The sequence below is a fragment of the Suillus fuscotomentosus genome (genome assembly GCF_016647785.1).
Source record: "Suillus fuscotomentosus strain FC203 chromosome Unknown F5891scaffold_38, whole genome shotgun sequence".
NCBI lineage: Eukaryota > Fungi > Basidiomycota > Agaricomycetes > Boletales > Suillaceae > Suillus > Suillus fuscotomentosus.
The window spans coordinates 42,001-69,412 of NW_024539550.1; the positions used below are offsets into that span (position 1 = coordinate 42,001).

At 46.9% G+C, this 27,412-nt stretch overlaps 5 protein-coding genes across 5 annotated transcripts; 2 read left to right on the forward strand and 3 right to left on the reverse strand.

The window, feature by feature from the left end:
- Positions 1-1,507: 1,507 nt before the first annotated feature.
- F5891DRAFT_981703 (uncharacterized protein) lies at positions 1,508-3,681 on the reverse strand (the record flags this gene model as incomplete). The annotated part of the gene is made up of 10 exons (XM_041377144.1): positions 1,508-1,729; positions 1,779-1,931; positions 1,990-2,196; positions 2,249-2,267; positions 2,371-2,912; positions 2,960-3,073; positions 3,124-3,228; positions 3,286-3,311; positions 3,529-3,557; positions 3,650-3,681. The coding sequence occupies 10 exons, from the start codon at positions 3,679-3,681 to the stop codon at positions 1,508-1,510; spliced, it is 1,449 nt and encodes a 482-aa protein (XP_041224119.1).
- A 793-nt stretch (positions 3,682-4,474) lies between these two features.
- Positions 4,475-5,071, forward strand: F5891DRAFT_1190610 (uncharacterized protein; the record flags this gene model as incomplete). Its single annotated transcript, XM_041367333.1, has 2 exons — positions 4,475-4,690; positions 4,742-5,071. 2 exons carry the CDS (start codon positions 4,475-4,477, stop codon positions 5,069-5,071), a joined length of 546 nt encoding a protein of 181 aa, XP_041224120.1.
- An 11,874-nt stretch (positions 5,072-16,945) lies between these two features.
- F5891DRAFT_1190615 (uncharacterized protein) lies at positions 16,946-19,156 on the reverse strand (the record flags this gene model as incomplete). The annotated part of the gene is made up of 11 exons (XM_041367334.1): positions 16,946-16,993; positions 17,046-17,072; positions 17,130-17,229; positions 17,279-17,581; positions 17,634-17,647; positions 17,710-17,817; positions 17,867-17,899; positions 17,950-18,288; positions 18,325-18,676; positions 18,739-18,938; positions 18,992-19,156. The coding sequence occupies 11 exons, from the start codon at positions 19,154-19,156 to the stop codon at positions 16,946-16,948; spliced, it is 1,689 nt and encodes a 562-aa protein (XP_041224121.1).
- Positions 19,157-19,237: 81 nt separating this feature from the next.
- F5891DRAFT_1190616 (uncharacterized protein) lies at positions 19,238-20,101 on the forward strand (the record flags this gene model as incomplete). The annotated part of the gene is made up of 3 exons (XM_041367335.1): positions 19,238-19,329; positions 19,402-19,548; positions 19,603-20,101. 3 exons carry the CDS (start codon positions 19,238-19,240, stop codon positions 20,099-20,101), a joined length of 738 nt encoding a protein of 245 aa, XP_041224122.1.
- Positions 20,102-24,549: 4,448 nt separating this feature from the next.
- Positions 24,550-26,170, reverse strand: F5891DRAFT_1190619 (uncharacterized protein; the record flags this gene model as incomplete). The annotated part of the gene is made up of 8 exons (XM_041367336.1): positions 24,550-24,670; positions 24,718-24,872; positions 24,924-25,115; positions 25,168-25,306; positions 25,354-25,544; positions 25,594-25,702; positions 25,751-25,860; positions 25,928-26,170. The coding sequence occupies 8 exons, from the start codon at positions 26,168-26,170 to the stop codon at positions 24,550-24,552; spliced, it is 1,260 nt and encodes a 419-aa protein (XP_041224123.1).
- Between the last annotated feature and the right edge of the window lie 1,242 nt (positions 26,171-27,412).

The window sequence follows — 27,412 nt, forward strand, 5'->3', positions numbered from 1 at the left end:
AAAATATCATTTTGAATCCAAGACTCGGAACATGTCAAAAACTGAAAACTCACGAAGCAACTAACCGAGTCAAGTATGACAGGACCGTGTGTACTCGTTATAGGATTGTATAGATACTGAACGCGAAATGACATTCTCGAAGGTTAACTGTGGGGGAAATTCCGAGTCGACTAAGGACAGACGACTCGGATGAGTAAGTGTGGGGGTTGGCCATTTGTAACACGTCGCATTATTAAGAAATACTTGGGGGTAATCCAATCAAGCGCACTGCCTTTGAGACTTTTGATACCATTACCGTCGACTAAGGACAGACGACTCGGATGAGTAAGTGTGGGGGTTGGCCATTTGTAACACGTCGCATTATTAAGAAATACTTGGGGGTAATCCAATCAAGCGCACTGCCTTTGAGACTTTTGATACCATTACCCCTTGCTTCAGGTGTACCTTTTAGCGTGCTACAATACTGAGATGAACGGTTAACTTGAGGATGTAGAAGGGAGGTGCTTGCCAGCTCTGTATTGAGGTTAACCTCGTCATCTCCACCGTGCACCAGCTGCTCTTGAGAAAGGCCATGATCATGCCATTCCATTGGAAGATATACATGATTATACTGATGTCTTTGCCAAATCTCCCATCCATAAAATTCCATTGAAGGGCTTGCCACTGGCGCGGCGCTGTGGTGGTTGAAGTTGGGGATTGTTGGTCCACCATATGACAGGCACAATGTTCACTAGGACAAAAATCAGCTCTCACTGTAACCCTGAGGGCACAGTCAACCATGATAATCAAAAGATGCACCACTATGGCAAGGACTAGTATGGAGAATGGCAGAGGGCTTGCCACTGGCATGGCGCTGTGGTGGTTGAAGTTGGGGATTGTTGGTCTGCCATATGACAGGCACAATGTTCACTAGGACAAAAATCAGCTCTCACTGTAACTCTGAGGGCACAGTTAACCATGATAATCAAAAGATGCACCACTATGGCAAGGACTAGTATGGAGAATGGCAGATTGTTATCAAGGTTTGGAGTCCGCCTCCGAGTGACTCCTTTGAGTTTCAATCCGGAGTCTTCCGATGGTATTGCAAAACGGGGGTGCCCAGACTCGAGGAAATTCTAAAATAATCTGAGATACCAGTACTAGTTAGCTTGAACAAGTAGGTGCGACGATATCAAGAACTGTAGAGTGCTAAAGATACTACACAACTTTGGATTGGAAACGCAGCTTCAAGTTGCGGAGACGGTAGTACGACTCAGAAAGGTTAATGTCGAGATTGTGACGACACTGGTCCAGAACTAACTTAAAATTCTTCACAATCATTCGTTGAAATTTTGCAACTACAGGTCCAAGTTGCATGTAACAATTGAGTACTAGTACATATGTGTCACTCATGGCGTCCTGACTACTGAAAACCTTCACACGGCAGGTGCACTGGTGGAGAATCGTGCTCCCCGGCTTTCATGTGACAACCTCAGTACTGATACCCTGCGCACACGGGACCAGTGAGTCAGCGAAAAACTTGATAAAATTCACTCAACAGGTCCTGTTCCCAGCCACCGTCTCCATGACGCGTATTGATCCACCGATTCAGTGCAACAGCTGCATCACTGGTGCCCTCACGGGCCCTCCTGAGGAGAACCAACTGGTGGCATGCCTCCCTTTCCAAAATGGGAGAAGATATTTTGTGAATTTCGTGTCCAGGAAATACCCGCCTGAACCGTATCACGTACTACATAAGAGGATGAGACTCAAAACACAAAATCGGAGGCATTACGTACCATGGCGCACACTAGTGCGATAGAGTGCTCCGGAAGGCTTTCATACTGATGAGGGAATAGTTCCAGCAGGGACCGGTTGGATTTGTGCTGATGAACCACCTTCAAGATCCGATATGCCAGTAAGATTAGAATTGTCTTGCGTCGATATAGATTCTGTGGGGTGCGAGATTAGCGATATTAGACATCAATTCTGACAAGAAAATAACACTACCCCGTCCGGAGATCTGGTGAATTCTAATGAGGTTACGGTGCCGTTCCAAGCTGTTAAGCCAGTGATGCTAGTGATGTAGGGAATGATCTCATGGGGACGCTTGGTATTCAAGGCAAAACCATCCAATCGAAGTTTTTTCTTGCAGTTGACGAGAGGGTGCGAGTTGTCCTTCAAGGCCTTCTTGAATCTGTCGTACTCCGAGGATACCTATATTAGGTCTGTATCAGAACATTTGAATACAGCTAGATTCAAGACGCACTATTTTGATTGCGTCCCGACTGTATAGATTTAAATCTTTGGTCTTTTGGGTTATGCAGCATCGAAAACCTGCCAGCACAAGGTAAGCCGATCCGGGTAGACATCAATAGTATTCTTTCCTACCTGACTCCGCTGGTTGACCGGCACTGTTTGCCACGGTCAACATTTCTTCGATAGCCTGAGTGCAATACGCGGCGAATGAATCCATGTCCATGCCAGCAAATGGTGAGATAATTCTTAGCCAGAGCCTTGGCATCCTGTATGCATACATGTGCAAAAGGAAAGTGAGCCGCGAGGAAGTCGCAATCATAAATGATCCCAGCCTTAAAATCGGCTGGGGTGCATAACACATAACGCTGCAAGCTTGAGGCTCCAGGCAAACTTTGACCGCTAGCAGTGACGTTGAAAAGTGGTGTCAGAAGGAATGTGGTGAACATGGAACCTGGACCATTTGACGACGGGACACCTTCGTCATCAGGAACTTGGGAAAGTAGCTCCACCCCAGAAGAGACTGGAGATGTAGTGCCACCTACGGCAGGAACTGAGGAGGTGTCGATCCAATCGTTGAATGCGGATAAGAAGTCGCTGTCTTCAAACGAAGCGCCGTCAAACGAAGGACCATCTGATCGGAAAAGGGATCCTTCTGTCTCAGCCTCTGCAACCTTCTGTCAAGATGTTAGTTTGCCTGCTACACATTAGATGATGTACGTACCTGTAATACAGGCCTTGTAACGAGGTCACGATCAGTATACATGCAGACCCTTATCCAGCCAGTCGGGATAATAAATTGAGTTAGTCCCTCTGATTGTTCACCTTGACGAAGTTCCTGCACCAGAAGAATTTAGTGGTCTTGTAGATCGTTCGGATGTAACTTACCATGTAAACGGATTCGTAAATGGCCTCTGAGCCCAACGTCTGCGCATATGATACGGGCAATACGTAGGCGACTTTTAGGAACGTGCCAGAGTCGACAGTAAATTGCTAGAATAAAATATGATCAAAGACAGGCTCGAAACATGTCAAAAACTGAAAACTCACGAAGCAACTAACCCAGTCAAGTATGACTGGACCGTGTGTAGTCGTTGCAGGATTGTATATATATCCAACACGAAATGACATTCTCGAAGGATAGCTGTGGGGTAAATTCTGAGTCAACTAAGGACAGACGACTCGGATGAGCGAGTGGGGGTTGGCCATTTTTAACACATCGCATTATTAAGAAATTTTCGCCTATATTTCTCATTTCAGTTTATCGATGGCTTATCATCAAGACCGTCTTACCTCGATGAGCCTGAGATCTTAGGTCTGTTCTACTATGATGTAAACACTGCGAGTTAGATTCTAGAACTTAGGAGTTAGAGCGTTACCTATTACTATTGAATTGCATTAAGTAAGCACTTACAACTGAGTGACGACTCCCGTTTTGGAGTACATGTTCGCTGACTAATTCAACGCTGCAGCTGCCCGGTTTCTGTCGATTCATGTTCGCGGACTTATTTAATTTACTGGCAGGTAGCGCATTCATGTTCGCGGACGCATTTAATTTGGCGAGATCATGTTCGTGAAGTCCGCATACTTATCTTTGCAGAAGCACAAGTCCTGTGTAACATGAGGGAATCATGTGGTCCATATCACCTACCGGTCACTGCAGGACACCGTGCACCTCGTTCTTTACTTGTCGTTCATTTGGTTTCAAAAATCGCATCAATGTGAGGTTATCGTAGGGATAAACCCGTTACTCATATTTGGTCCCGCTGCTAGACAACACCCGCAGACAACAGTAACACGTTGATCAGTTCCTGGGAAACGGCTTCAGCAATTTGAAGGTTCGGGGTGTTATCATGATGTATTAGAAGGTCGGTACCAAAGCGAAAATTTTCAGTTCAGACAAATTCGGTTCAGTGGCCGCGAGACTGACTCAAATTGAGTCGCTTCTCCACTAGTATTAGTAAGGATTGGTTCGTGCTCAAATAACAACTGAGTCGGCGGCTCCTGATCGCTGTTCAAGATGTAATCGCGTTTGCGACTTTCAGTAATTTCCTTTTTTTTGAAAAAAGGAAAACAAAACCAGTACCCCCAGGGGTGCACGAAGTCCCACTACCTAATATGGCAGCGTGATAGTTTGAAGTAGTGCGTGTCATCTGGTGGAAAGATCCGTCAACTTCCCAAGTACTTTGAACTTGAAGGATAAGAGGAGACAAAACTCACCGAACGGCTTTCATCGACAATGACCTCCACAATCAATCCTTCTCCTATACCTCTCTCCCCCATGAGACATGAGTATCCAGGCGCCTCATGCGCTAATTTGTCAGCCTCGAACCTGGTACTCGGCCATGAAAAGACCAACTTTTTGGCCTGGCGTAACAATGTCTCACAACAGCCTCAAGAGGCATACCCTTCTCCACCCACATCCCATGAAGCGGTTTTGCAAGAGCTGCCACCCGTGAGCGATAATTCTGCATATCGTTGTGCGATAAGTAATGAAGATTGATAGATGGACACCTTGTGTCTTCCCCCATTCTGGGAGACACGCTATGATAGCGATATCACTATTCGCCTTATCAGTGCGAGACAATCAGAGCGTCGGGCAGAGTCTCGACTTATCCGAAGTCGCCTACGCCGTGTGATGATCGAACAAGAGCTCTATAGTAGTATGGATAAGCGTACTGCTCAGAGGCTTCACAAAGCTAACATCAGCCTTGGTATTGCTCGCGGTGTAGAGACTCGTGCATCTCATAGTGTGATATGGCGCTTTACACTAGGGAGTATACAGCACCAACTCGCAGCATCACTCTGTGTACCATCCACAGTGATTCCTATATGACGCGCAGCTTTCCCGCGCAACGCGCGCCATGCGCGCACCATTCCCGCGCTTCACGATGTATACGCACGCGCGCGTTCCCGCGCTTGCGCGCCCTATAGCGCCAGCCATCCAGATGCATCCATCCACTGTCCACCAAGCTCCCTAGTGCGTATATTTCCATTTCCTTTATTAGCATAGTTCCACCTTTATTTTTATCATAGTTTCTCACTCATATATATTTTTACATACCTACTCGGTAGCGCTTCGTCTCCGCATGAGCGCGCTTAGGCGCGCTATATAAGCGCCAGCAGTACATACTATTATTTACCTTACTTTTCACCCAACTTTACCTAGTACTTACTACTTAGAAAGTCGCAGTAGAAATCTATTCATTAGCACAACACATCTCACATCCTTTATCTTGCTTATATCTTCACATAAGTTTAGTCTCTCTTATTTCCGCTTACACACGCGCGCTTTCCCGCGCTTCGCGCTAATACGCGCGCGCGTTCCTGCGCCTTCGTACCTTGCGTGCACCTGCGCTTTCTCGCGCTTCGCTGAAGCGCGTACCTCTAGATCTCCGCTGCACCTGCTTCCCCTTTAGGGTCGAATGCACTTGCCATCTCAAGTATCGCAGACTAGGCAACGCACGACCTACAACTTTTTAGATACAGTCAGGAGCATTTCTTTGTTCCTCTCAGTATTGTTGTTTCTACAACTGGAGCCCACCGCGAGGGGAGCAGTCAGCAAGATCTAGTTCCGCGCATTTCGCGCATACAGGTCAATATCTTTGCATTTCAAAAGCTAATCATTTTCTAGTCACGCATTCTCGCGCCTTGCGCGCGCGCAATATTCCCACGCCTGTGCGCCTCGCGCGCGCACCTTTCTCGCACTTCACACTATTTAACGCATAAAGGTCAATCTCTTTGCATATTCAAAAGCTAACCAATTTCTAGTCACGCATTCTCGCGCCTTGCGCGCGCGCTTTCCCACCCCTGTGCGCCTTGCGCGCGCACCTTTCACGCACTTCAATGCCCTTCAGAATGCCCATCCGCGGCACAGCAAACGCGCCCAAGTTTGATGGCACTACAGACAACCTTGCCGAGTTTATTGACACCTATGAGCAGCTCGCTGATGATGCAGGACTCCAAGGACTCGACCGCATCAAAGGTATTATCCGCTACCTTGAGCGCGACGATCGAGAACTATGGGGCGGAATGCCTGAGGCGCAAGTAAGCGATTACGACGCCTTCTTAGACGAGGTAAAGGTAATGTATCCTGGATGGGATGGTAAAAGACGCTATGCGCTCGCGGACTTGCGCGCCATCACGCGCGAATACGCTAACAAACCAATGCCCTCTTGCACAGAATTAAGCAATTACCTGCGCGCATTCAGGAAGATTATGCAGCCACTCATGGACGAAGACCGTATTGGAAAGGCCGAACGCGACCACTTATTCATGGAAAAAATCCCTAGCGATGCTCAGGTGCAAATCCGCTTGCGCCTTATGATCAAGTTCCCTGACCACCACCCATACGACCCATACCCATTCATGGACGTCTTCGCAGCTGCGCAGTTCCTATTACCTGCGCGCGCTTTTCCCACGCCAAGCGCGCCAGTTAGCGCGCCCATAGTAGCACCAATTGCCACCTTAGTCACAGCAACTGTGCCAGTGCAAGCTAAAGTGGCTAAGTACAAAGATCAATACCACGCGAGTCGCGCAACGCAGGATACGACCATTAGCGCTAACGCAACAGCTGGACTCTTCTATCGCGCACCCTCAGAAGCTGTACTTGACAAAAGGCCACCAGTTCCTATTCACGCGCCTCACGCGCGCGCCTTTCCCGCGCCTTCGCGCGAATCACGCGCACCTCAACCATTAACTGCACCAGCATGCAAAGCCATACCAGAATGCACCACTTTAGATCACGAACTCGAGCGCGCGCTTGCTAAGCGCAACCAGAAGCACACCGCAGGCGCCTCTTCACCTTCACCATCAGCATCATCTCCTTCGCAATCTCCATCATCACCAATCGCATCGCTAGTCAGGGATGACTCTAAACATCTATTGCACACTAACGCGCCAGTTGAAACACGCGCGCCTATTGCTATCGCATCGCGCGTGTCTATCGCTATCGCATCGCGCGCGCCTATTGCTATCACCTCGCCAGCAGTCAGGGATGACTCTAAACATCTATTGCACACTAATGCACCGCTAGAAACACGCTCGCCCCTCGCTATCGCATCGCTTAAGGAAGAAACCTCGCCAATCGCACCATCACCATCACTGCTCGCATCATTAGAGGTCAGGGATGACCCTAAACATCTATTGCACCTTAGCGCGCCTATAGAGGAGCCTCCTACCGCATCAGAGGCTCAAGTTGCACCTTGCATCAACCAGAGTTTGCCTCTGGTAACTCCAATTGTCACTAACGATTGCACGCATGTCGCGCTTTTTGCTTCCAGTGACTATCGCGCACCGGTAAAACATCCGTGCATCACGCTGCACAACCACCAAGCAGAGCATGTCTCAGGCGACCCTGGCGCAACTCAGGCGCACCATATTGCGCCTGAGGACGCGCAATGCGCGCGCCTAGAGGCATTGTATATTTTTCCTCATCTTGTTTCGCGTTTTCTGTCTCTTTCATGTTTAAAGCTCTTAAGGAGCTATATGATGCTTCCAATCACTGTAACTTCATCTTTGCACCACCCCTTATTCACGCGCCATGATCACGCGCATCGCGCAATATGTGCGCGCGTTCCCGCGCCTCGCGCACTCATAATTTTAGCAGAGTTTTCACGCTACCGCATTTCTATCGCTTCTCCCCTTCTAAACCGCATTTCTATCATTCAACACAAAGTATATTTCAATCAGCCATCCAGGCGCGACTTAGGCGCGCGCCTGACACATACATATGCGCCTAACTCCCCTATCATCATCTTTAACTTTGCACTTCCCACATTTATTCACATTCTGCGCGCTTTTGCTTACCATGTCAATTTCATTCCTGCGCGCCTTGATGCGCACTATTCTCCTTCACCTATGCGCCTATTGCGCCTTGATATACCACCCTTACAGCCCATTGGTGCAACATTTGCGCCTAATTCTTCACTATACATGTCTCTCGCTAATGCATTTGCAGAGAAATGGCCGTTCCTCGCGTGTTCGGCCAATATAATTAAATTCGCGCGAAATCGCACCAAGGCGCGCACATCGCGCGCATCCTATCAGCTTGTAGGGCGCCCCTACACCCCTTGCAGCGCCTCCCATTGGCGCGCCTTCAACCTGCAGCGCGTTGTGCAGGAATTCATTCTGCCAGTTACAAGCCCCCCCAAGCGCGCCAGCCTCGCTCATTCCAACCCTACCTTGAGTAAAGCGTCAGCTCGCAAGAGACGCGAAGCGCGCTAGTCACACGCACTCGCACGCGCTCAAGGAGGAGGATCAAGCGCCTCAGCCGCGCATCAAAGAACAACATATAACATTGTTGTTTCATAGGATATCATTCATTTTACCCTGGGTTTCGTCCAGTGCGCTTTCATTTTTGTTTCTCTCATTATAATGCCGTCCCAAGGACTAATAACTCACTGATATATATGCATATAGGGATTGCCTAGAAGAACATACAAGAAAACAACCTTAGATTGTGTCCGCCTAGCTCAATAGTATTATTTTCTCTTCGCATGCATGACGCGGCACCATGCTCTTTTTACCTTAGAACGCACGCATATGCGCGCAATATTCCCGCGCCCATGCGCCTCATGCGCGCGCGTGTGCGCTTCCCGCGCCTCGCTCATAGGAAGGTGTAGATGTCGACAGCTGCACGAAGAAGACAAGTCGGATAGGACATCCGCAAAGTTTACCATTTTTTCCTTCGCATTTTCACATATAGTTTTACTCACACTGTTCAAACCTTACCACCTAATATTTAGCGCGCCTAGCAGGACTTGGTTTGGACTTGGATTGGATCGCTCTTGGACCGCACCACTTCGCATCATATGCACAATACAACACACGCGACACTCACGTGCTTTCTTGCGCCTTGTGCGCGTGCGCTTTCCCGCGCTTCACGCTGTACATGCGCGTCTCGCTCATGCTTCGCGCGCCACATCCATATCACCCTTGCATCATCACCCCACACCCATGGCGCACTATTCATACCAGAGTCACCCTCGCAACCCACCATGCTACGCTTCATTCCCGCGCCTTCACGCATAGCGTGCGCACATTCTCGCGCCTCGCGCGTACCATGCGCGCAACTTCCTGCGCTTCACGCACATCCACACAATAATTCCTGCACTTGCGCATTCATCGCCCAATGACCCAAGCATCATACAGGCATCGCGCACACATACTATCACGCAAAATCCTCACCATGCGCGCGCTGAGTGGGGACACTCAGAATTTAAGTCCCTGGGAGATGTAGAGACTCGTGCATCTCATAGTGTGATATGGCGCTTTACACTAGGGAGTATACAGCACCAACTCGCAGCATCACTCTGTGTACCATTGTCACGAGTTCCAAATACAAACCATTATTCGTTCCTTAATTCTAAGTCCTTTAAGCGCCCAGTCACAGCGCCTGTTCCTAAGAATATGTTTACAGTTGAGGAAGTTCCTATTATTGCGTCTATTGTAGAATTACCAGAGTCACGTGATCGATCGGACAATACCGAAGATGTTGACGTCATGCCTCGCGACACTCTTGGAATGTTCCAGAGTCTTACTGCGGCTGCGGCACATGTTATGACATCATAGTTATATATAGAATCGTACGATACCTTTAATTATTTTGATTGGTTAGTTAGTTCATACTCAGTTTCGATCTCAGTTTCAATATGTGTATATAGGTAGCTCGTCGTAGTCAGTAGTTCTTTAGTTCAAACCTCTTGTATCTCCAAGTGAGCAATCCAAGACGTACCTGCTGCCTTATCCTCTTTGTGATTATCTTGTTGTTTGAGTCCTAGTCTCTGCCCTGCGTTAATTCGTTTAAAGGGTTGTGACATTAGGTTTGAACTATAGGAGACTCCGACTCTCGCGTTACACTCTCGCATCTCTTTCTCTTTCGCCTGGTCGTGTTGGTAGTCATCACACCATCAGCCGAAACAGAACCGTTATACTTTTGCCCAGCTTAACCGCTGTGATCCTTTGTTTCATCCCTTTGCTCATTTGAGCGCATTTTCATACCTATCATCTTTCTTAGTTAGTAGTCCTATACCAGGCCCTGTCTTACCGCAGCCGCCAGTATACGGAGGTGTTCACGACATTAGGCGTGTCACTGCAACTTTGAGTGCTGGCCCAAAACCCTGCCTGCTCAACGTTACTATAGTTTCATTTTACATATTCCTTTCTTCATACGTACGTAGGCATTCGTTTCGAGTCAATAGCGGAACTGTCTAGACGACAAACCGTGCTTTCGACCTACGAGGATTTAGCGACATACCCTAGTGAGACTCGCACTTGTAAGCTTCAGCTGGAAGAGTGATAACTTGTCCTAGGCTTGTACCCTCAGAACGGAGATTGCATTGTCCCTAGTTTTTCCCACTCGATCGAGTATAGTTACGTATTCCTTTTAGTTAGTATTAGGGAAGCATCGGTTGGGTTGATTAAAGAACCCTTCGATCCTGAAGTACGTGGTAGATCCGATCAGATATTGGGGACCGCTTCAGTTTTCCATTACATAACTTTCTTCTTTTCACCATCATTCCCTTTCGGAAGAGCCCTTACGAGCAGCTCTTCAACAGACATCAGTGAATCGGGTTCCAGAACACAACTGGCACTATGTCTGAACTACCAAACTCTCCTACGCAACCTGCACAGACGGTGATACTACCATCTAGTCCACAAGAGATTGTTGACTACATTCACATGTCACTTGCGAACCAAGCGGACAGCTTCAGGGTCAGGATCGCAGAACTAGAAGCCAAGAATGCGGCTCTAGAAGAAGCAAACAGACTCCTGGGCGTACGCCTAGAAATGCAAGAAGACGAGACCGTGAAGATACAGTCTCAACAACCATCATTCGGCTCTGCAGGAGCTAGCTTACTTTCGTCGAACTCTTCCCCTTCCATCAAATACTCCAAACCCCAAGACTTCACTGGAGAAAAGGACTCCATAGAACTCATGGTCTGGATATCCCAAGTAGCGCTATACACGGCGCAATGGCCCAACATCCAGGAAGGCCAAAGAATAGGAGTAATGCTCTCCTTCATGAAAGGTACTGCAGCCAAATGGGCGCAACCTTACATCACCAAACTTGGAAAGACCGGAGATGAGAAGTTGACCGTGGAGAAATTCCTGGAAGACTTAGAAGCCATGTGGGGGCAGGAAGATCGCGAAGGAAAAGCGATCAGGGAACTAGAATCCCTTAGACAAGGAGCTTCCTCAGTTCCAGAGTACGCGGCCGCTTTCAGACAAAAGGCCGCACACACTTCCTTTTCCGACTATGACCAGAGACAGAAGTTCAGACTGGGACTTCAAGACCGCGTCAAAATCCAACTTGCTCATGTCCGTTACGAGGACAAAAACACCATGAAGAAATTGGTGGAACATGCGATCCAAATCGGACGCAACTTCGAAGAGCTGGACGCGGACAAGAAGAAGACGACCTGGTGGACCCCTAAACAAGGCCCCAGGACCCCTGAATACAAACCTGGTCCGAGCAGGGAAAGCGACGCTATGGACGTCGACGCCAACAAGCAGCGAGGTGCTCCAAAACCTCAAGGAAGGACTGGATCCTTCAAATGCTACCGCTGTGGAGGCGAAGGCCATATGGCTAGAAACTGCAAAGACGCAGTCGCACCAAAGGTGCAGGTGAAGGCTACTACAGTGCCAAAAGAAGAAGACCCTATCCCGAGTTGGTTCAAAGCCTGGGTCAGCTCCAAGGAAGGCAAGGGTTTTTAGAAGGGTCGAAGTCAAAGTCTGCGAACTTAGACCCGAACAATCGTTTCTCTATCCTATCTACGTTCTCGGATGTATCAGAAGTATATATTAGATCCAAATCTGAGCATTTTTACATTCCGATCACGTTGAAGGGAAAGAACCGACAAGCAGATGTGAAAGCACTGGTAGATTGCGGTGCATCGACATTATTTATTAGCGAGAAGTTTGTAAAGAAGAATGAAGTCCGGTGTCATAAATTATTAAGGCCCATTCCAGTCAAAAATATCGATGGCTCGTTAAATGCCGCTGGATCGATGACTCATTACGCTGAATTAGGTCTAAAGATCGGTGACCATGTTGAAGACCAAGCAGCCTTCATGGTTACGGACTTAGGAAGCGATGATGTTATTATTGGCATAGATTGGCTAAGATATCACAACCCGGAAATAGATTGGAACGCTGGACGTTTTGCACTTTCTCGTTGCCCGGTTAAATGTATTACTAAAAAAGAACAAAGACAAAAAAATAAAGAAAAAAGAAAAGAACAAAAAAAGATAGAAGAAGTGCCAGATCTGATTCCCACAGAAGAGGATGACAAAGAAGACATGGCGATGAAAAGGGCAACAGTTGAGGAAATAGAAGACGAAGAGTATCCTGGAGAATGGATCAAGTATAAAGCCTCGGTTGCCACGGAACAGAAGGTTGCAGAAGAAGCAACGAAGGTGAAGAAATCGGTCGAAGAAATGGTTCCCGATTGGCTTCACGAGTACCTGGGAGTTTTCTCAGAAGAAGAATCTAAGCGCTTCCCTGAAAGAAAGAAATGGGATCATGCGATAGATCTTAAAGATGATGGCGATCTTCCGCCGAATGCGAAACCTTATCCCTTATCACCCAAGGAGATGGACACTTTGAAAGATTGGTTAAAAGCCGAGACTGCACTGGGACGTATAAGAAATTCACAATCTCCAGTGGCAGCACCTTTCTTCTTTGTGGCCAAAAAAGATGGCAAGTTGAGACCAGTAATGGACTATAGAAAGCTCAATGAGAAGACGGTTAAAAATGCATACCCGCTACCGAGATCTCAAGATTTAATTGATGCTTTAACTGGTGCCACGATGTACTCCAAGATGGATGTAAGATGGGGGTACAATAATATTCGCATGAAAGAAGGAGACGAGTGGAAGGCAGCCTTCAAAACGCCGTTTGGTCACCATGAACCAACCGTGATGTACTTCGGTTTAACAAACTCCCCTGCCACGTTCCAAACCATGATGAACGAGATATTCAGAGATTTAATTGATGGAAAGACCGTAGTTGTCTATATCGATGATATCCTCGTGTTCACAAATGGCAATAGGGAGCAACACCGAAAAGTTGTACGAGAGGTACTAAAACGACTAAAAGAGAATGATCTGTATCTGAAGCCTGAAAAGTGTAGCTTCGAACAGACGGAAGTCGAGTTCCTCGGGTTGATAGTGGAGAAGGGTGGTGTTCGAATGGACCCTGTGAAAGTAGAAGGAGTAATGAAATGGCCTGTACCCAAATGCGTCAAAGATATTCAAGCATTTATGGGCTTCGCCAACTTCTACAGAAGATTTATCTTCGGGTTCTCAGACATCGCTAGACCAATGAATGATTTGCTACGGAAAGATGTCAAATGGGATTGGACGGAGAAACAGCAAGATGCTTTTGATGAACTGAAGTCAAGGTTTACATCAGCTCCGATCCTAGTAATGCCTGACGTTGAGAAAAAGATGAAAATAGAAACCGATGCTTCTGATTACGCAACTGGAGCGGTTCTATCTCAACTGATGGAGGATGACCTATGGCACCCCGTGGCGTATTACTCAAAGTCAATGAACGATGCAGAAAGAAATTACGACATCCATGACAAAGAGTTATTAGCAATCATTCGAGCGTTGGAGGAGTGGAGGCACTATGTGCAGGGAAAACCTCACCATGTGGAGATCTGGACGGATCATAAAAATCTCGAGTACTTTATGACGAGCCAAAAGTTGACAAGAAGGCAAGCCAGATGGAGTCTGTTCCTGGCGGAGTATGAATTTACGCTCCAACATAAGCCTGGTGTAGTCAATGATAAGGCCGATAAGCTTTCTCGGAGAGAAGACCACAGAGGGGGGGTAGAAAACGACAATTCTGATCGTATTTTGTTAAAACCGGAGTTTTTTACTGTAAAAGCTGCTAAAAGAGGTCAAGTTCTAGTGCAAGGAGAAAAACAATTGCTGAGAAAGATAAGGCAATGCACAGAACGAGAACCTGAAGTCGCTAAAGCGCTACAAACGCTAAAAGCAGCACCGGTACAATTATGTAGAGGAGTCGAAGAGTGGAATGTGGAGGATGGATTGGTGTTATTCCGAGGACTGGTTTACGTTCCAAACGATAAAGAGATTCGCCGAGAGATATTGGAGTTGTTTCATGACTCTCCACCGGCTGGACATCCTGGACATGCCAAAACCTTAGAATTGATTTCCAGAAATTATTGGTGGCCTTCAATGACGAAGTATGTCCACGATTACGTAGATGGCTGTGATAGATGCAGAGCAACGAAGATTCACCCAACGCAACCACATGGTCCGCTTAAACCAAATGAAATACCAGCGGCAATCAATCACTTGTGATTTGATAGTAGATTTGCCTAAAAGCGAAGGGTTCGACTCTATTTTTGTTGTCGTTGATCGATACACAAAACAAACGCACATCATGCCTACGAAAAAGGAAGTTGACGCTCGAGGAATCGCGAAACTTTTCCTAGATAACGTATGGAAACACCGTGGAACTCCGAAACAGGTGATATCGGACAGAGGAACACAATTCGTCTCCAAGTTTATGGGACAAGTGTCGAAACGCCTAGGCATAAAATGGAACATGTCAACGGCTTATCATCCTCAGACAGACGGACAAACAGAGAGAATCAACCAAGAAGTAGAGCAATATCTGAGAATGTTCACGTCTTACCGCCAAAATGATTGGGTAGACTGGCTTCCGATAGCAGAATTCGCTCACAATAACTCTGTCACTGTAACGGGTCATAGTCCATTCAAAGTACTCTACGGATACGATCCAGAGTTTACTTTTTCACCAATTTCCAACTCTAAAGTACCTGCAGCTGATGAACGAGTGGATGTAATGAAAGAGGCAAAGGAAGACGCAGAAAGTATGCTGCGAATAGCGAATGAGCGGATGAAGAGATTCTACGATAGAGGAGTAAAAGACGCACCACAATTCAAGAAAGGAGATCTGGTCTGGCTCAATGCCAAAAATATCCGTCAGAAAAGACCAAATAAGAAACTCTCCGATCGACGACTTGGTCCGTTTGAAGTGCTAGAGAAGACGGGTGATGTAAATTACCGCCTGAACCTTCCAGCGAAATATCAGATTCATCCGGTATTTCACGTAGAATTACTCACTCCGCATTCCCCCTCGACCTTAGTCCAAAGACTTCCACATCATCGTCCGCCGCCAGAGATCTTATCAGAAGGCGATTCCGAATGGACAGTACGAAAAGTCCTAGACTCGAGACTGCACAGATCAAAACTCCAATACCTAGTAGAGTGGGAAGGATATCCGATAGAAGAAGCGACATGGGAACCTGAGGAAAACCTTGAGAATGCACGGTTGAAAGTTCAAGAATTTCACCGGCAAAATCCGAAGGCATTGAATCCCCGCAAAATTAACAAATCGGTGTTCGAAACCCAAGAGTTTTTGGAATGGCGCAAGAAGTTTATTCGTCCTAGTTTCATTCGCGATGACGCTCATCCTAGAGAGGGGGTAATGTCACGAGTTCCAAATACAAACCATTATTCGTTCCTTAATTCTAAGTCCTTTAAGCGCCCAGTCACAGCGCCTGTTCCTAAGAATATGTTTACAGTTGAGGAAGTTCCTATTATTGCGTCTATTGTAGAATTACCAGAGTCACGTGATCGATCGGACAATACCGAAGATGTTGACGTCATGCCTCGCGACACTCTTGGAATGTTCCAGAGTCTTACTGCGGCTGCGGCACATGTTATGACATCATAGTTATATATAGAATCGTACGATACCTTTAATTATTTTGATTGGTTAGTTAGTTCATACTCAGTTTCGATCTCAGTTTCAATATGTGTATATAGGTAGCTCGTCGTAGTCAGTAGTTCTTTAGTTCAAACCTCTTGTATCTCCAAGTGAGCAATCCAAGACGTACCTGCTGCCTTATCCTCTTTGTGATTATCTTGTTGTTTGAGTCCTAGTCTCTGCCCTGCGTTAATTCGTTTAAAGGGTTGTGACAACCATCCACAGTGATTCCTATATGACGCGCAGCTTTCCCGCGCCATGCGCGCACCATTCCCGCGCTTCACGATGTATACGCGCGCGCGCGTTCCCGCGCTTGCGCGCCCTATAGCGCCAGCCATCCAGATGCATCCATCCACTGTCCACCAAGCTCCCTAGTGCGTATATTTCCATTTCCTTTATTAGCATAGTTCCACCTTTATTTTTATCATAGTTTCTCACTCATATATATTTTTACATACCTACTCGGTAGCGCTTCGGCTCCGCATGAGCGCGCTTAGGCGCGCTATATAAGCGCCAGCAGTACATACTATTATTTACCTTACTTTTCACCCAACTTTACCTAGTACTTACTACTTAGAAAGTCGCAGTAGAAATCTATTCATTAGCACAACACATCTCACATCCTTTATCTTGCTTATATCTTCACATAAGTTTAGTCTCTCTTATTTCCGCTTACACACGCGCGCTTTCCCGCGCTTCGCGCTAATACGCGCGCGCGTTCCTGCGCCTTCGTACCTTGCGTGCACCTGCGCTTTCTCGCGCTTCGCTGAAGCGCGTACCTCTAGATCTCCGCTGCACCTGCTTCCCCTTTAGGGTCGAATGCACTTGCCATCTCAAGTATCGCAGACTAGGCAACGCACGACCTACAACTTTTTAGATACAGTCAGGAGCATTTCTTTGTTCCTCTCAGTATTGTTGTTTCTACACCGCCATATGCCCTCTAGTCATCGTGGTTGTCGTCCACTTGAACCAGTCCTGAGGAAGCCACCTATAGGACACTTGGTCAGTACATGTGATAGAATGCAGGCAACAGAACTCACCTGAACAGATACTTTGCGCTTGTATAACTAGAACAATTGTAGACAGAATTAAATAGATGTTAATATAAGAAAAAAATGACGCACCTCTTTGTCGGCAGTAGACAACCCATTCCAGTAAGTCGCGAAGATGCTCGCTGGTTCCTTTTGATTGCCGTTCGATTGCCACTCGAGGGCGCAAAGATTCCTAGAATGATAGAGTTAATCTAGCTATGAAAATAATATATAGAACGCACCGTGCCGTGATCTTGGGGCTCACACGCATCGGCTTGGTACTTGGCTGTCGCTTCTTGATGGCATCAGGCTTCGAGTTGATCGTGGGTTTCGTTTGTTTGGCGTGGGTCACTCCAACGAGTTCCATTTTTACAGCAAGGGAAGCTGAATCGGAACTCGATGAGATCTCTGGCCTGGAGATTGGTGTGATGTTGGTGGAGGGCGGCACTACAGCAGGGTTGGATCCTGAACTTGAGGAAACAATAGAAGGTGAAGGGGGTTTCTGTGAAACGGGTGTGAGTCGAGGTTTGAGGACAAGATTAGAGCTAAATGAATTGATCGCATCAGTGTAGCGCATCAATAGAATTGATGACTTACAGAGGGTTTTTGACCTGTAAGATCAGACACGTGAAATTAGTGCCAGGTACAACATGTACTACAATGAGAGACTCACCTCGACAGCAACAACTTCCTTCTCTTTGCCTTTGTCCATTTGTGGTGGAGGGGTTGGCTCACGGTTGGGTGTAGTGCCATCGTGTGATGGCGAAGGGGGTGACACTAACTGTACACCAACTATGTCAGTAGTATAAAACAATAATATCAAAACTTACTTCTTCGGTTGATATTGAAGGGGGTGATGCTAGCTATAGACCAATCATGTCAGTAGCGACAAGCAAAGAAGATGAAAACTTACTATATCCTCTGATGACGAATCTACGTGTGGGTGCTTTGCGGTGTGGTTCTCGTCAGAGTCAGACAATCTTCTTTTTTTAATGATCGGGGTCGTTTCAGAGGCAGTCTCTTCCTCTAGGCCCATGTCTTCAGACTCGGCCTTCACACGCTTGCCACCCTTTTTCTTGATGTGGTAGTTGTACCATTGGGAATAGTTATTGATCATGAGCCTCGTGGTTTTCCAGTTGTCGGCGCACAAACGAAGCTCCAGGTATTCCTTCAGCAACGTGTGAACCAGCCACTTGATGACGTCGAGTGAAGCTTGCCCGATCGATTCTGGTGCAAGTCCTTGGGTATGTAGCTGCTGGAAGCATGACAACATTGTTGTCCGAATTACCTTTGCGCGCTGAGCTGACACAGGTATGCCATTCTCGTCCTGGAGGTAAGTACAAGATACATTGATACCTTGCGCCATACACTTGGAACCACGTGCTGATTTCTTCGAAGAAGATCCAGGTACAGCGGACGAGCTCGTTGGGAAGTGTTCCTGCCAATCCTTTTTCGTCCAGGAGTTCACCGATCGATAGTCTGCCGGATCAAGTTCGCGATCGCACTCCTCTTCAATCATTCCATCCAGTAGGCAAGATGGCTTGCGTTCGTCTGTGGTATTTGATGTGTCGGAAGGGGGTGAGGCTGATGAGCTCGATGCGACAGAGCTTGCAGAGCTTCGTATATTCACAATAATGTTCCTGTACAAGCATATATGCGCATTTGAGTGAATATATGCGCGTGAAAATGATATGGCACTTACTGTAATGCTTGGCAGGTTGAGAGTAATGATGTTTTCTCACTCGTAACCCTGAGTAAATCTGCTCGGAGACTCGCTACTGTATGTTGTAGTTCCATAAGTTGGCATTTGAGTTCGACAACTAGATTGTCACTATCAGCAGGCACGGCGGGGTCTTGATCATCGAGCAGAGATCGCAGGCTGGAACTTTGTGATAGAAGAGACTGATATCAAGTAAGTGTTTCATGTCTCCGATCATGATCAGACAAGAACTCACATTATGATTTGGATCGGGGGTGTCGCCATGTATGAAATAGTATTGATGGGAACCGCTCGGATCACAAGACGGGGGAAATGATAGTGGGGGAAGATGAGTTTTGATCAACTCTGCATATCCGGCGGGGGTTATCGCTGTCATGTCCGAAATGTCGTTGATGGACATGATGGTATAGGTATGTGTTTGGTTGAATTTGAGTCAAGAAAGGCAACTCACCGAGTCCATAGTATATCGTCCAAACACATTATGCCATTGCCATCAGCCGTCCAGGACTTTCTGGATCTATCATTGGATCCAGATCTTGATGACCTTGATAACGGTTACCAGGCTGATACCAGGTGAGTATCAAGTTCTCTGCTTCGGATCTTCTTTGCTTCGGGATCTGGATCTGACCGAACGATTATATTAAGTCTTGATTCCAATGACACCCGCTCGAGCACACCTGTTATGACTTTGTCAGACGACTTGGTTGCCAATCCTGCATGCTGGCCTTCTTCTCATGCTCTCAGGATTCGGGCACGTCTGGTATCATTTATGGACTTACCACCAGTGACACAGTGAGTTTTAAGTTTTTTAATGTAAGTTTGTGCATTTGACTTCATTAATTTCAGTGTAGCTACATCCACCACGGAGTCTGTCATGGAGTCAGAAAGCGAGCCAGAAGTGCCATCTGTTTTGGCGAAAACAACACCAATCCCTCCCCCACCAAAATACGAGCCAAGCAGTGTCACTGAGCCTGAGAGTGACATCGAAGAATTACCCCAGCCCTCGATCAAGAATCTTCCTAAAAACGAGCCAAGCAGTGTCACCGAGCCGGAGAGTGATGTCGAAGACTTACCCCAGCCCTTACCCCAGCCCTCGATCAAGAGTCTTCCCAAAAACGATCCCAGCAGTGTCACCGAGCCGGAGAGTGATGTCGAAAACTTACCGATCAAGACCCCAATCAAGAAGAAAAGCTTCTTCGACACTCCGAGTCCCCCTGGTCCAGATTCCTGTTATTGGAAGTATGTTTCACGAGAAGAAGACGCCAAATGGTATGATCGTGCGCATGCCGACAACAGCTTTCTTACAGTGCGTCAAATCAAACAAGACTTAAAGGACCTTCATTAGAATAGAGTAATGAATTGTATTTTCATATACTAGAATGCATTGTACAGATGAGCGACTCAAAAATGTGTGAAAGTTATACAAACGATGTTCAAAATGATGCGATCAATGCGATCAATGCGATCAATGCGATCAATGATGCGATCAGCTTCCCTTGTCAGCTTCTAGTCTTGGGATGTAGTCAGTTAATGCTGTCAAATACTAGTAGAATACTCACCTTAATCCTCGTCAGGTATGTCCTCCTCATTGATACCACTCATTGTGATGATATCCAAACCCGGTCGCTCTATAAGATAGAAAAGTATACTGTTGATACCCGGAAACTGATGCGGGACCATAGCCACAACGGATTGAATGGCACAAACTTCGATCAGTCGCAATGAATTGTCCCCGCAGTGGTGACATGCGAATACGGTGTGAAAGGAACAATGAAGAAGATCTTGATGTGGATCGCTGTATACCAAGACCATGGCGAAGGTCCTGCGACGATCATGTATAGTCATGTTGAAGTAGTAATGTACTTCGCCGATTGCTGTCTGTCCGTCGAGGTGTAACTGTAAAAAATAAGTTTGCTGAACTATGTAGATGCAATAAACATACCTTAACATTGCGTGCCATCCTTGGCTGTTTTGTCATGGTGTTTTCCTTCCAAGCCGACCTTGCAACCTGGCCATTGGGAAGGCGAAGACGTGCTCATTGGCCAGGAATCTAACTATAGCTTGAGCTTCGCAAGGCCGGACCATGTGTGCAGTTCTTTCTCGTCGACGGAGTAAAATATAGCCTTCGCCGAGATCGAAGGATCCTTTAGGAAGTGCGTTTGTTGATGGTTTGATCGTGGGAATGATGGCCTTGAGGGCATTGATCTGGCAGCGTCGGATGGCACGTTGAGAAAGGTTGGTGTAGGCAGACGAGTTATGCAGGCGGATTTCTTGGCCGAGATTACCGATTGTCCTCTCCATAGTCCATTGAGAAGAACAGATGGGAGGGCCTTTGTTGACTGTCTCAGGGCCGATATGAGTGAGGGAATGAATCCATGGGCGAATGAAATGAAGCCGATCGTTGCGGTGCTGGTAATAGATTTCTTTGAATTCGTCGGCGAAGTCCAGAAGGTGCTGATGGCCATCAAGAAGTTCGGAACGGGAAATATGATATTGTTGCATGAGGCGCAAACCTCGAGCAAGGTGACAAAAATTGGACCAGTAGGGTTCTGGAAGGATTCCATAGAGTGTCGCTGACCCCATTCCATAGAGATACAGAAGCCACTCCCAGGCCTTGTAACCGCTATGAATTTTTTCAGCGGGATTTCGAGGGGGGCGATCAAATGATCTGGGCAAGTATGGTGTCGCGTCAGCAATACTCGATCCATGCTTCCTCCAAGTTTCCTTAATGAGTACAGCCCAGCGCCATGTGGCTTTATCATCCGTTGGGTCGGCTCTAAATGTCCCTCTCCAGAGTGGTATCAGTAGATCTCCAGCGTTGATGGCAGCTACATGCATAATGTCTGAACCGAATGAGTGCGGCACTGGGAGAATGCGATCAGAATGAAATCTGCAGAAGATGCTAGGCTTTGTGATGCCTGTTTCCAGGCGCGCAAATTCATATTCTGCAGCGTTTCTGCAGGAGACAATGCGACGGAGATTTGCCTCATAATCGAATGATCCGGCGGGGGGTAATTGATGGATGAGAATATCGGGGTGATCGTGGTTACCGATCGGCTGGCGAAGTACAGGATAGTAAGTGGGGGCACCTAGTTTATGTCGACCAGGAAGCCCACAGTAGAGCCTGCAGCTCATTTTGCCGTGATGTCCGATGAGACCGGTGAGAAATGCCATTCCAGGCCCATCTGCAGTTGCGACAAAAAGGAAAGGATTGGAGGTGAATAATCTGTGAAGTGCGCCATCCCAGATTGGAAGACCCTCAGCCTGGATCGCGCATAAGTGATGGAGTCCGGGGAATATGAACGAGTCAAGGTTTTTAGGTTTTTTGGGGCCAGGAATTATGCCGCCAGGGAGGACGTACTTCTTTTTATAGCGTTTATCCGGGGAGTGATCAAACAGGACCCAGATATAGATCCAGCAGTCCGACTGCTTGGATTCATACAGCTGGGCCCCATCGATCGAGAACATGAGTACGGGATCACCTTCTTTAATTTTCCCCGATTGGCAGGCGTCTAGATACTGCTTCCCATGAAGGACATCTTCATAGATGTCGGGAATCCCATCTGTCATGCCTAACGCCTCCAAAATTTCCTGTGTGCGCTGCTCACGCCAGCGCATCTTTTCGGCGTGATCAGGATGCCGCCATAGAGCCTGTAATTGGGGACCAATAGGATATGTGTCGAATTTCTGTCGAGCAACCTTCTTTTGCGGGGTGCTTCTCTTCTGATCCCAACAATCTTCCCCGCACCTTGGGCATTGATCAAGATCGACGAAGGGGCCTGTAAATGCCAAGCACATGTTGATACACATATCGTGCACAAGGGGTACAACCCCACTGAGTTCAGTGCAGAGCTGCTTGACACGGTAGTGGCTGTACACGTCGTCATCGGGGTGTCATTCAGAAATGGCTGCGCGAATGAGGTCGTATGCCTTGATCGTCGTGTCGGCAAAAAAAAGCTTAAGGGACATTAAGAGATCGGGATCTGTGACGTCGGGGAGTGCACGTGGTGGGTTTCGAAGTCGATCGAGCGCATCAGGAGGTAGACGGGCAAAAGGGTCGTCCAGAGAAGCTTTTCGAAGGGCAGTGATAAAAGCCATGGCATCTTGAGCATCCTGAAGACGCACCATGCAGTGAAGTCCATCTAAGTCTTCATCAGTCCAGCCCATCGTTCGTGTTTCTGCCCCATTCCCCTCTGATCCGTTCCCCTCTTCTCCGTTTTGATCGAGATCGTCGATATGATCAATAGGTGCCACCGGAGGTTGTTGGTCTGGCTGTGCGGCACCTTGAGAACCGCGAGGTTGGTCAGAATTTTGATCCTCTTCTAGAAGGGCCTCATCAGGAAGCCGATCGTCAGGAAGCTCCTCGTCAGGAAGCGCCTCAGGTATGGTGTCATACTCGAGGCCATCATACTGATAAAAATCTAGATAATATTTAATTCTCGATCATGATCGAGTAGAAGGACTCGTACCTTCATGAGCGTCATCAGGGTGGGTGTCAGGCTGTTTAGAAATATGTGAGTGAGCCTCTGGAATAAAACAATCGGACTTACCTCAGATGTATGCACTAGTTCTGGGCTGTCAGAACGTCCCTTTTTCTGATTTCTAGGTCCCCCACCATCGAGATCTTCCTGTGGCCTCTTGCTGGACGAGGATGCAGCTGGTGGAGGGGTGTGTCGAAGATCTGGTGATGGGAGATCTGGCGCAATGCTAAGAGCGATCGGAGGAAGAAGAATTGATGCGGCGAGTCTGATGGGCTTGTGTCTAAAGTAAGTAGCTCGCGATACCTGTGTATTCCGTCCTCCTGTCTTACGAAGACAGGCATCACAGTCGCAGACATAGATAGTGGTGCCGTCATCTAATCTGTGTGCGCCAGCCTGGATGGAGTCCATACTAAGCAGATTCGGACTTAGCGATTTCGAATGTCAATGCAATCTGATCTAAGCATGCACGAATTGCAATCAAAGTTTCCAAATATGCAAAATTTGATTGTAATTTGCATAGCATATGTTGCAAAATGAAACGCATGTTTGAGAACTTTGCACTTTGCATTTTAATTTCTCATTTTGCAAATTTCTCATCTCGAATTTCTTAGATTTCTATCTATCTCAATCTGTACTTAGACGTCTATTGCTACCTATCTACCTCATTCTTGTCGATTTTCACTGGGAGTGATGCTTCACCCTGATGCTTCACTTACCACTCAACAAGTGTCTTAGGTATTTCTTCACTTTTTCATAGGATTGCGTTTGTCCTGCTTTGCGGGACATTTTATGACGTAGAACATCCGCTTGAGTCTTCATAGCGGTGAGTGATGCCTCACCTCAATGTCTCACTTACGACTTAACGAGCATCTTATGTATTTTGTTGCTGCTTGATTGCTTTGCGTCTGTCCTCCTTTGCGGGAAGCTTTATGACGTAGGACATCTGCTCAAGACTTCATAGCGGTGAGTGATGCTTCACCCTGATGCCTCACTTGCCACTCAACAAGCATCTTAGGTATTTCTTCACTTTCCTATAGAATTATGTTTGTCCTGCCTTCGTCAGAGAACTGATGAACAAATGAGAAGGTTATTTAGAGCAATATATAATACTGTATCCACAAAAACTTTTGGGCAATACTGCACATTTTTTTCCAATTAAACGAGCAGAAAAGACTTATTGACAGCTCACGACGCACTGTCAAATATACAGATTGAGATAACATTAGCCAAAGATATAGTGTAGACTAAACCGAATACAATGGAGAGAATAAAGACATTGTAGAGTAGATGAACAAGTTAGCGTGTCAAGCAACTAGTTAGAGTCGAATGTAGCATCCTCCATCTGCTGTCTCTGGGCAGCGAGAGCATTAACGGACATTTGAGTAACAACATCTGGCATCAGGTCCTGCCGGTGATTTTTTCCAAAGACTTTTCTATACAGAGAGTTAGCAATTCAGGCAGGTCACTGTTAGCGGCTTACCGTGTCCACCACTCAAGAAGATCCTTCACCCTGGCTTGTGCAGCTGGGCCCGGTGGGCTTTCGAAGAAGTCCACAATGTTGTTCCAGAAAATCTGGTAGTCGAAATCACCATCCACGGTGCGCCAAGAGGTAACGTTGGAAAGTGCGAATCGGATCTGCAGAATTAAATTTCAACTTCGAACCTGGAAGCAGGTATTGATGCTTACCTGACAAACTGCATATGCAATCGTGCGAGGAGTCACCTTCCTCATATCTATGATGGAGGCAACACACGTCTTCACTTTGGCTTGATCTGAATGTCTCCGGGCGCATCGGTTGTTTTCTATGATATCAACACCATCACCATCACCATCCACCTCATTGGCTGAGGAGGGGGATGTGAATATAGCCTTGAAGCCCTGCAATGCAATGAGTTATGAATCAATTGGAACAATGATCTAGGCCGCTCACCATAAGTAACAGCTTCGACTTGAAGAGACCACGCTCCAGATTATTGGCGTCAGCTTCGTAGTTTTCATACATGAACGATGGCCATGAATTTTCAGAAACGATAAAAGCAGTTGTGCGGTCACGAATACCGGCTCTAACTCTGGGAGACTTGTGAGCAACATTTGAATAATAAGGGCTATTACTTACACTGGGTCATCCCAGCGCCATTCCGCTGGGCAGAGCAATTTACCGCACACATCGCTCATGAAGCCTCTATGGTGCTTATCATCTGTTCTAATGAGTGAAGGCAGATGACACTCGATATTGACCCACGAAGCCACGAGGTCTTTGAGAGTTCCAGTGTCGTCACCACGTGCCGAGTCCGCGCCCCACTTGAGCTACGTTGAAAGTGAGCGAGAGGTATGATAAGGCGATGCTAGGAATGACCTTTTTGAGCATTTCCTCGGACTCTTCGTGGTCAAATTTTGCCAGCTTGTCATGGAACCACGGTAATGCCTTGGCGAGCTCGATGTAGCCACGTTGAAGGCAGTTTTGTCTGCTATTTTTTAATGACAAGCATGACAAGATGAACATAAACACTTACTCTGTAGTGAACTCGAGGGCGTTTTCTTCATCTTCACAACATCGGTCGTTTTCGGCAATTAGATCCTCTATGGGAGTATACAGGGCAACCATTTGGCGGACTGCTCGTCCCTGTGAAACATAATAGGTGGTTTTTCTACAATAAGGCATTAAAACGGATCTGAGGTTAACAACATACAAACCTTTGCTTTGTCGCTCTGTCCTGCTTCAAATTTTCGACTTCTTCGACAAGGGCAGCAATTCTTCGTTTGGCCCTAGCATGAGGTGACGTCGAGACACAAAGCAATACATCGAGATGAGAAGGAAGAGGAGGGCTGTTCTGGTAGTTGGCATGACGGTCGTTATCGGATACCGACATACCAGAGATGAACGGAAAGGAAGTAGTAAAGTGAATGTGGTATGAAGGATTCTGTGAAGTCATTTTATACAATGGCCGTCCGACTTTACGGCGATGCCCTAATAGTGAGGATTTGAATGAACTAGTCTCAAATAAGGAGCAGAAAATTTGCCTTACTTGGTCGCGCCCAGAAAATGTCATTTGAAGGACATCGATCAGGCAAGGTGTCTCAAGCCATTTCTGGATCAGTTTTTCGAGCCTTTTTAGGTTAGTTAAGGGTACCGGTGGAAATCGAGGAACTTGAGGCAAACTACTAGATCATGGAAGTGTGCTGCCGACATGTCAAAGTTCGGATGATGGTCACTAGCAGGATACTGGAGAAGTAACAGATAGTAAGTTCATCGAGCACTTGCAAGTGGAAGTGTGCCGCCGACATGTCAAAGTTCAGACGATGGTAGCAGGATACTGGAGAAGTAACAGATAGTAAGTTCATCGAGCACTTGCAAGTCGAAAGTTGCGACATATCTACCACATGAGCCTGAGTCACCAGGGTGACCAGTAGTGACTCCGAACCATCGACTTCAGAGTCATGATTGAAATCCGTCACGTCGAAGTCAGCCATAGGGTGCTCTGGCTTTCCATATGAATATGACTCAGCAAGTACATAATCCAGATTTACATAAGCATCGGCCATCCAGAAAATGCCAGAGACACTGTAAATAGATCGCTGCCTGATTTGGACGCTAAGACTACTAGTACGCGAAGTAGTTGAAGTTGAGGTATCCAGTTGCAATGTTGAGGACCCGTTGTAGAGACTCGTGCATCTCATGGTCTGATATGGTGCTTTACACTAGGAAGTACATAGCACGAACTTGTAGTGTCACTCTGTGCACTACCCACAGCTATCTCTATATAACGCGCAGCTTTCCCGCGCAATGCGCGCACCATTCCCGCGCTTCGCGATGTATATGCGCGCGCGCGTTCCTGCGCTTGTGCGCCCTATGGCGCCAGCCATCCAGAAGCATCCATCCACTGTCCACCAAGCTCCCTAGTACATATATTTCCATTTCCTTTATTAGCATAGTTCCACCTTTATTTTTATCATGGATTCTCACTCATATATATCTTTACATACCTACTCGGTAGCGCTTCGGCTCCGCATGACCGCGCTTAGGCGCGCTATATAAGCGCCAGCAGTACATACTATTACTTACCTTACTTTCACCTCCCAATTACTAGTTATCACCTACTTACTACTTAGCAGAATATAGTAGAAGTCTATTTGTCTATACTTCGCATCTCCCTTCTCTTTTCTTGCATTATATT